The sequence below is a fragment of the Grampus griseus genome, assembly GCF_964374135.1.
Source record: "Grampus griseus genome assembly, chromosome: 13".
NCBI classification, from domain to species: domain Eukaryota; kingdom Metazoa; phylum Chordata; class Mammalia; order Artiodactyla; family Delphinidae; genus Grampus; species Grampus griseus.
Genome location: NC_139007.1, coordinates 37,276,669 through 37,286,846, shown reverse-complemented (window position 1 = coordinate 37,286,846; position 10,178 = coordinate 37,276,669). Strand labels below are relative to the sequence as shown.

Genomic DNA, 10,178 nt, shown 5'->3' with positions numbered 1-10,178 from the left:
TATCTATTTGTGAATAAGTAATGTACAAAATTCAAAGAGTACAAACCAGTATGTAATGAAAAATGGCTCTTACTTCTTCTGTGCCCTAGCCCAGCCAGCTCCCTGCTCAGAGGCAAGCACCACTATCAATTTCTTGTGTATCCCTTTGGAAATAATCTCTTTTTCTGTCTAGCTTTTTCTTTCTTTCTTTCTTCCTTTCCCCCTTCCTTCCTTCCTTCCTTTCAACACAGATAGTACCCTAGTGTACACAGTGTTCTGCATCTTACTTTTATTCACTTAAGAATTTATTTGGTTATTTTTCTTTGTAGTATATATTATGCTCTTTTAAATGACTGATACTATTTCGTGATACGGACATGCTATCATTTCTTTAGTTGGGGCTTTATCGGTGGATAATTAGGTGATTTCCAATCCTTTGCTGTTACAAGCAGTGCTGCAAAAACTCTTTTGCATTTCTGCAAGTATATCTGTTCCTAAATTAAGTTCCTAAAATTAGAACTGCTAGGTCTAAGGGGATATGTATTTTTAATACTGATAGATGTCAAATTCCATTCATAATCCCATCAGTGTCGATGAGAAGACTGGCTTTCTCACATCCTTGACAACACACAATGGAGACACTGAATTTAAATTCTGGCCAAGGAGATTAAGAGTTACTTCTTTTTGTTTCATTTCCTTAAGAAAAAAATCCCCAGGATGCTTAGAGGCAGGCATCCTACTACTCAATTTGCATTTGAAAATAATACAATTCCTACACTTTACATTTGTTTTCTTGTTTGATTGAAGCCTAAGACCTCAGAGAATTTCTTTGAGAGTCTCTAGAGGGAAAAAAGGAACTAATAGTCAAGGAAGCTCATTGCGGTTTATTAGCTTTACAAGGCTTCAAAAATTCAGGGTGTTTATAGTCGGCACAAAGGAGGGGTTTTATTTTATTTTTTGACAGTGAGAGCTGAGGGGTTCCTATGGTCAGCAGAGGGCAGCACGTCCCCACAGAGAGTCAGGCTGCGACTCCATCTGCTGATTCAACAAGCTCTAGCCTCAGGACTTAGAACCTACTCAGTCAAAAACGCTCTTTCACTTGGTCACCTTCACTGCCATCTCATGGTTGGAGCAGGCTGGAGTTCCTGGGTTTGGAACAAAGCTTAGCTAAAAAACCAGGATAGATCAAAATATTAAATGCATGGAATTTAATGCATTTAATGGTGGTACGGAATAAGGGGGAAGAGTATTGTGAACATAAACACCACCATATTGCAGAATAGAATTTAAACGAATTATTTAATTATTCCAGCCACCATTTCTGCTACAGAGCACAGAAGAAACATCCGTTATTGGATTAATATATTTCATACCCATTTTGTTGACGTTCTAAAAATGTCAAGTAATACCTTCTCTTCCCCTAAAAATAGGATTTACTATTTTACCTTAAAAAGCAAATTAACCTGCTCCCTTAACATTAGCCTATTCAGCCAGCAAACATTGATTGAGTGCTTGACGAAGAGGATATGGTGTAGGAAGATGTGTCTCTGCTCTTGTTGGCAAAACAGAAAACACTTGGGATCTGGTCAGGAAACTTTGGTTATGGTTTTAGGTGAGGTACCATAACTGGCTATGTGGCTTTGGGTAAGTTACTTAACTTCTCTGTGCCTCAGAAATGAGGTCTGCCTTACTGACCTCATAGGTGCACATACAAAATACCACCTGCAAAGGTGCTTGAGAAAAAGAGCAATTGCTATACAAATGAAAGATTTCAAAAGCCACACTATAATGAATAGATCCTACAGCAACAGAAGTGGCAGCTTAGTGAGTCCCTACTATGTGCCAGGCACTCTGCTAACCATACACATTATCTCAGTGAAGATCATACCCCTGTGAGGCAGGTATTATTAGCCCATTTTCCAGATGAGAAAACTGAGGTGTCAGAGGTTGGGAAGCTCTCCCAAAGTCAGACCCCTAGAAAGTGATGGAGCAGGGTTCAAGTCCAGGTCTGACTTCAGAGTCTACGTAGACTCTGGATCTTTAGTTTGGTTCTTCATCACTCCTCACAGTTCTGCACTAAGAAATTGTACGTATTGCTTCCTTAATTTTACTCATAAGAGAACTAGCATCAAAAAATTGGGTCATATGCTATCTCATGGAAAAAATATTAAAACTTAAAGCTATGACTTTCCACACATATGCCAATGTATGGAATCCATCAGTTACAAGATCGTTCCATGAAATACTTTCTTTATAAAAATATAAATTGGCGATGTGTCTTAAGAAAAATTCTAGGATAACTATTGAGATTCACAGTGTATAGTCTTAGGAGCATGAGCTATTATTGATTACGGGAAAAGCAAACAAATGACTATAGAAAACCAGAAGAGAAGAATGAACAGGAAGAAGGAATTCACAGAAAGAAACCTAGAGGAAAGATTCAGGCAGTTTTCTTGAGTTTCTTGCCATATAGGAAATAGAGTGGCACGGAGGATTTGTAATGAGGACTTCCCTAGGAGGGCTAAGCCTCCAGGGTACAGAATTGCCAAAGCCCCAAGTAACACCCCTTATAGGATGCCCAGGGGAACTGCTAGGCAGATACGAAGGGCCTTGCTTTGTGAATTATGCAGTCTCATTAGCTGGTGATGAGGTGCCTTACGGGATCTGGGTACTAGTTGGTGCTTGCTATGTCTTTCATGAATCACACAGCTGCAAAGAAGGTTCCTGGGACCTTCAGTGCAGGAGCAAATATCACCTGAGAGCTCCCGGGGTAAGGCAGGCACTGTTCTAACACTTTATATACAACAACCCTTTAATAACTAATTCATAATGGCTCTATTATCTCCATTTTACAGATGAAGAAACGGAGGCTTTTTGCCTCAAGTAAAAGTAGCACAACGGGGATTTGGACCAAGGCAGTCTGGCTCTAGAATCTATTCTTAACCACTCCCTTAGTTAATCTCTTCAAATTAATAACAGGGAGGAGGGAGGAGGAGGGGACCAGGAATAGAAAAAGGAGATGCAGGACAAAATTAATGCATCCTATGAATACTACCATGTAGTTCAACAAGCAGCTTCTCCTATGGGCCCTGCCTTGGGACGAGGCACCTCTGGGCCACAGACCATTCACGTCCTGGAACAGGCTAGGTTATTTCTATACAAGGTGATAATACTGTAAAACAGGAAAATCCGCTGGTGCAGGACAGAAATTCAAGTGCTGCAGAGTACATACTAAACGTGGAAAGTTACTGAGTTAAAGTGGTTGACCAGTAAGGCACAGGCCCATTCAGTCACAGACCAACTATTGTGGATTCCATTGCCACTCTGCTTCCGTAAAACAAACCTTGTTTAACCAGGTTGCTCTGCAAAAGTAAAATTTAAACAAATTTACAGCCTTACTATGTTTGGTCTCTGTTTGCTTCAAAGAAGGCAAACCACTTGGGCAAACTTTAAATAAAAAGATTATGTCCCGCAACTCAAATTAAATAAAAAACCTTCCACCAGTAAGAGTTTCTACTTTCACTGTGTGCTTGAAAGTTTTCACAATAGGATGGTTAGAAAATATATTCCACTCAAATCTGCAGAATAATGACTAATCTCCTACATGCACCAGTTCATTAAATCGCCTAATGGCAGCTATGGAAAAGTAAAAGCCTTATCCCGAAAGCTTTTGCTCTTTAAAAGGATAATGAGCAAGTACGTTGCAACAGAGACCAAAGAAGCATGTCCCCAGGAATTCCACTGGGGCAGCGAATTCTAATGGGACCGCCAAGGAGGTTCCCGCTCCCTGGGTAGGACCTGGGAGCAAAGCCGCGTGGTGAGGGCCGGCGGGGCCTTTAGGGCTGGGGAGGGGGAAATCACCCCTCAGAGTGGGTTATCGTCTCCTCGCCCCCGTCCGCCAGTGGCGGCAGGGAGGAGCGCCGGGGACCGAAACTCAGTCGTCACCAGTGTCCGGGCTGCGTGTCCGCGCCCGGCGGGCGGCTCCCCACCTCTCGGGGGTACGGGGACCTGGGATGCCCCATAGAACTCTCACAGGCGAACACGAGGAGCTCCAAAAACAAAGCGAGTGGCTGGGGGAAGGGGCGGGCGTGACGGGCGCGGGGCCGAGCACACACACATTGCTTTGAGCGCGGGCGCCGCCTGCCAGCCCGGCCGACCAGCCTGGGAAGGGCACGCGCGTGCCGGCGCCCTTTTCTCGTCGCCAGGTCCGGGACACCCACAAACCCCGCACGGTTCCCCTTCCTCTGGGGCGGAAATCGGAGAAAACCCTAGCCGAGGGAGCCCCGGGGTCCGCGCCGTAGTCACAGCCGGGACTGGAGGCTGGCCGCCGCGCGGGAGGCTCATACTTTTCTTTTGGGGGGTAAGATGGCAGGTCCGGGGAAACAAAGGAAACTTGGGCTTGGCCCCGGGAACGGCGTGTGTGGCTCGCTAGTTCGCCCCGGGTCGTGTGTGGGAGGTGCCGGGCGCCTGTGCCAGCCTGCACGCTGCCTGCCCGGGGAAAGACAAAGCATCCCTCCGGGAGCCAGCAGCGCCGGCCGCCCACCTGCCGCCCGGAGGTCTCCGGGGCCGGCGGAGGGAGAGGGCGCTGGGAGCCAGGCGAGGGCCGGGATGCGGAGAGGCGGGGAGGCGGCCAGCGGGCGCGCGCGGTGGGCGGCGGCGGCGGAGGAGGGGAGCGCGGGTGGGCGGGCGGCGCCACGTCACGGCTATTGTGGCTGTCCCGGTATATAAGGTCCCGCCCGCCAGCCGCCCTCCCCACCTTGCCTGCGCCCGCCCGGAGCCAGCGGTCCTTCACGTACCTCGCATCCAGTGAGACGCGCTGCGCACCGACGGAGCGGACATGGGCAAAGCGATGGTGGCCAGGCTTGGACTGGGGCTGCTGCTTCTGGCACTGCTCTTACCTACGCAGGTGAGGTCCTGGCGCACGCTGGGGCTTGGGGTCTGCGCCCTAGGGGGGGGTGGGGCCGCCCCCTGGGGACTGGCTTGTGCCCCCCACCTCGGGCCACGGGCCCGGACTCGGAGAGAGAATCTAGTAGAATCAGACCTGGTGGGACGGCAATGTGGAGCCCACTTTCCACTCCGTGGCGGCTGCCTCCACCCTCCGCGGCCCCGGAAACAAAGCACCTCCGCGCGTGGGCTGGGAGGACTCCGCCCCACCTCGGGTTCCGCGCAGCCCTTCCCAGGCAGCCTGACGCCCACCGCCTGCTTTCACCCAGAAGTCCGAGGTGCTAGCGGGGAAGAGAAGGTGCGCTCCCCACCTCTGGAGCGCCTGGAGACCTCAGGCCCTTTGGGGAGGTCGTCCCTGGATCCCATGAACACCCCGCTTCCCTCTACGAGTGTCTTCGCGTCCCCAGCGCACCACACAAAGAGAGGGGACGATACCCTTCGGGGGCGCTGCTCTCGTCCGTTCTCCGCTCAGAGCTGGTTCGTGGATCCCGAGGAAGCCGCGGCTACCTGGCCCTATCAACCCACCTCAGTCCCGCGTGTTTTGGGGCTGAGGCCTGGGCGGGGACCCTCTCCTGACCCTGTGCTCTCCCGAGGACGACTATACAGGTCCATCTCTTGTCACCACGGAACCCCGTGTTAGCCAGATTGACTAGCTCTGGGCAGGCGGTGGGTGGGACATTTCTGTCCCGAGTCGCCGCAAGGCTTTGTCCCTGTCCCCAGTGCCTCCTCTCCAGATCCTCTGTCCCGGGAACCGACCTCGCTTGCGGTGTCCGGCCGGGTGGGTGCGCGGCGGCCGCGAGGGAGGCCAGGGGCTGAGCCTGGGAGATCCAAGTGGTGGGGGGGCGCTGGGAGAGAGAGAAGGGGCACTTGTCTCCAGCAGCTTGGGCTTGGAGGGTAGGTAGAGGTGCCCGAGCGGGTGGCTCGCCATCGCCTTCCATTGGGGCTTTCTGAGTGTCTGCTGAGCATTTCGTCCGAAAAGTTGGGTGCGCCAGGTCCCCAGACACCCAGCCGCCGGGCTCACCTGGGAGCGCAGCCTGAGAGCGGAGCGCTCCTCGTCTTCCGCTCCGCGGGCTGCGTAACTGTACCCTATTGTTGTCTTGCGGGTCGGCTGCGCTCGCGAGCCTTTCACCATTCCTCGGTGGGGGAGGGGCACGGCCACCAGAAACGCTGCTCTCCCCCGCCTACTCCATCACCTTTCCAACCAGATCCTCCACCCCACCTCCAAATTTGAGGGTTTTTATTAATAGTTATGCAAATAAATCTTTGGTAGTTTGGTAGGGAAAATTTTGTTTCATGTCAGTTTAATATATTAACAGCTTTTTTCGTTGTTGTGGAGGACCCTTTGATTCTCCTATTGCTGCCCTGGGCTCTAGTAAAAAAGTCACCTGATGCACCAAAGCTTTGTTGAATAAGAACAGATTGCCTTCAGGGATCCCAAAACAGGTCTTGCCCCCAAACAGCGAGCCCTGTTTTAAATGATGTATCATATTAATGCTTTCCTTTTAGTGGAAGTGCTTTTTCCTGGAAGCACAAGCTATTGGGTAGGTTTCCAATAAATATATTTGACTTGATCGAGATTTTAAAAATTAGTCTATTTTAGATAGGATTTACCAATGTTTTAGTCAATGCTTGCTTAATGTCCTTATGGGTTTTATAACAAAAGGAGCTGGGTTTACCTTATGGGTTTACAACAAAAGACAGAATGGTTTTATCTTTGGATTGATAAGGCAGCCAGACGTACATGTGGCCAGACCTGCTTGGTGCCACGTCCTGGTCCCGCCTGTAATCAGAAGCCGTTGTAAACCCTCTCTTGCAGTGAGAGCTGAAATCCCCCAACTGCCTTTGTTCCGTGACAAAGGAGAGATTACCACGTGCCCCGCTGGACTGTGCATTTAGTGACTTGAAAAATAGTGTGGTGAATAATGCCACTCAGGCGCTGGGACACTGGGGGGGACCTTGGTCCTTGGCCACAGTGGTGAGCTTAGTGACCAGGCAGGAAGGCTGCAGCTGGTGAAAACAACACCAAACCCTCTCATCTGTTGTGAAGTCATTCCGACTTCACGATGCTTTGGGTGAAATCATTTTGCCTTAAGGCAGGGGTTCATTATATTATACTTTTCAACTTAAAATGAATATCGTGGCCATTTTTGAGATGGGTTATATATAATTTTCAAGATTTCAAGGGAGCAGATAAGATACGCAGGGCCCCTTAAGTTAAACGCAAGGCTGTATTAAATGGGTATGTGAAAGTTACCCAGCAAATCCAGGATAGACGACTCAATTCCCATAACATGTCTCAAATTACCATATTTTAAAATCCAAATTATTTGTGCAACTTTAAAATCTCCCCTTCTTGGGAAAATAGAGGAAACCTTTTTTGCAATGCCAGTTAATATAATCAGAAACTGGATTAGTTAACTTTGTTACTTATTACTTTTTAAGGGTAAAGTCATACTCTTGGTAGTTATGTAGTTATTGAACATTTTTGTTTGCTTGTTTTTGGTGGTTGTTGCTACTTGCAGTCATTAGGTATCTCTAGGTAGTGGGTTTTGAAACTAAAAGATCTTGGTGGGACTAAGCAAAAATTCAGAATTAAATGATGTGTGTAAGGGAATAATGGGAACAGAGCAATCTGAGAATATATCATCTTAATTGCATATTAAGTGTATGTGGAGACAACCGTGATGTTGGAAATTGATCAGTGTAACTTCTTATATATTTTAGATTTATTCAAATCAAACAACTGTTGTAACGCCTCCAAGTAATTCCTCCCAGCATACCTCAGCTGCCCCCAATCCAGCGAATGCCACCACCAAGGCAAGTGCCGGTACTCTGCAGTCAACAGCCGGTCTCTTGGTGATCTCGCTCTCCCTTCTACATCTCTACTGTTAAGAGACTCAGGCCAAGAAACATCTGTACTTCCCATCCTCTAAACCCAATTCAGATGGCATCCAGACATCCAGTGTGACAAGGGAAAAAAGAACAGGTCTTCATTGAGTGAATCTGCTGGTTCCACACCTTATTTTATTGACAGAAACTGTTGAGGATCCCAAATTTGATTGGTTTGAAGAGCATGTGAAGGGTTTGACTAGATGACGAATGCCAATATTAAATCTGCTGGAGTCTCCTCTACAAGATGAAGAGAGACAACATCCAAAATTAGTTAAGAGATGATTTCCTTAAATGTGGCTTAAGAAGTATGGACACATAAAACTCTACCTTGAAAGTGAGAATAGATTTTATCTTACCTAGAGATAAAGAATGGGATGTGGAACAGAGATTCAGTTTTCATTTGTTCATTAAATTTATAAGGCCATAAAACAATGAGGTAAAACAAAGCTTCTGTGATTCTATTTATATGTACATTAGAAGGAACTTCCAGGTGTTACTGTAAATGCTCAATGTGTTGTTTCAGCAGTACTAATTTAATGCTGATGTACTCTAGAGAAAATTTTATGTTAGGCTATCGCTGTTCTCTTGGGAACTGAACTCTTTCTTTCCCTTGGGGTTTGGGTTTGACATTGCATTTGAATTTTTATATAGTCATTGATATGTACCAGGGCAATGATGGATTGGAATCTACCCCAAATCCAAGCATAATGAGTACATTTTGCTTATATATTTATCGACTATTCTTATTCAAAAAGAGCAGTAGATTCATTTAGCTAAACAGATAACAAAGAGTAGAATTACATTGATCTCAACTAATTCAAAATGCTTTTTATTTCTGCATATGTCGGATACTTTTTACAGTTTAAAAAATGATCTGCTTTGAAGGTAAGATTGACAAATCTTGAAATTAAAAAGGCAATGTGAAGGAGCTAAACTATAAATCAAATATATTTGGCAAGGGAAGACTGGAAGCTTGCTTACATTAAATTCAGAAAAACTTTTGTACTCTTTTCTGTAAATACTTCTTTTTAAACTGAATCAGAATAGCCACATTTGGAACACTTTATGTTATCATTCAATATTTTTAGATAGTTAGAACCTGGTCCTAAGCCTAAAATGGGCTTGATTTTGGAAAGTAAATCTTTTCACAACTGCCTTGATGCACAGAAACCTTTTTAAAAATAGACACTCCCTAAAGTCTTTTGTTCGCATGGTCACACACTGATGCTTAGATGTTCCAAAATCTAATATGGCCACAGTAGTCTTGATAACCAGTCATTTTTTTTCCATCTTTAGAAATCTACACTGGAACAACCGTATCCAACAGATCTCAAGCTACTGTGTGTGTGAATGAACATTCTCTTTTGTTTCATGCCTGAATGCTGTACATCTATTTTGGATTGTATATTGTGTTTGTGTATTTATGCTTTGATTCATAGTAACTTCTCTTGTTATGGAATTGATTTGCATTAAACACAAACTGTAAATAAAAAGATGGCTGAAAGCAATCCATTGAATGTTTTTCCAATGCAAGGAATACTTTGTGGGTTATCGTGGTTGTGTGAGTCTACTTAAACCATTAGGGATGTATATACCTCAGTATTTTCCTAGTAAACAGAACATTACAGTTAAGCTATTTCGCGTTGGCAGCGAGCAGCATGTCTTGGCTAAAGAATCCATCTGAAATTTGACATCTTTAGGCCTTCAAGTGGGCATCCCTACTTACTCAGCAACTATTGAATGCCAGCTACGTGTCAGGTTACTGAAGATTCGATTGAATGCTGAACTTGCTGGACAAGGCCTTTTACTATAGCTGAGGAAAAGAGTATGCATATGACAAATAGGCAGTATACTGGCAAGTACTGTGAGGGAAACGGGCCAGGGTAGCAAGAAGCATGGGCTATGGTTGAGTGATTATGGACGGTCTTCGACATTTGAGCTATGTTATGGAGGATCTGCAGAATTCCTGGTGGAGGGAACAGCACGTGCTAGGTCCCTCAGTCTGTGTAGTCACTGGCAATGTATTCATATCTGCACGGAGGGCCACAAGTCACTTTGGTTTTCTGAGATTGTCATTTCCATCTGCTCCTTTAGTAGTCCTGAGTTCTTTGACTCTTCCAGTGTAGTCCTGGACTCCTAGCTCTAGCCAAAAGGCTGGAATTTGGGAATAAGAAGTTCCTTGATCAGAAGCAATGTTGTGTGAATCACCATGGTGGTTGATAGGGTGCTCTGTAAATCCACGGATGGTAGTATCGCATGCAGGGAAGGCAAATCCATATTCAGAATAAGTGTTTACTCCTTTGAGAATAAAATGCTGCCCCTTCTATGATGATGTGGTCCCATGTAATCAACATTCCATCTGG

The 10,178-nt window shown here is 46.1% G+C and overlaps 1 protein-coding gene across 1 annotated transcript; it reads left to right on the top strand.

Moving 5' to 3' along the window:
- Positions 1-4,745: 4,745 nt before the first annotated feature.
- CD24 (CD24 molecule) lies at positions 4,746-9,317 on the top strand. The gene is made up of 2 exons (XM_082669100.1): positions 4,746-4,885; positions 7,648-9,317. Exons 1-2 carry the CDS (start codon positions 4,817-4,819, stop codon positions 7,813-7,815), a joined length of 237 nt encoding a protein of 78 aa, XP_082525226.1. The 5' UTR covers positions 4,746-4,816; the 3' UTR covers positions 7,816-9,317.
- Positions 9,318-10,178: the final 861 nt, after the last annotated feature.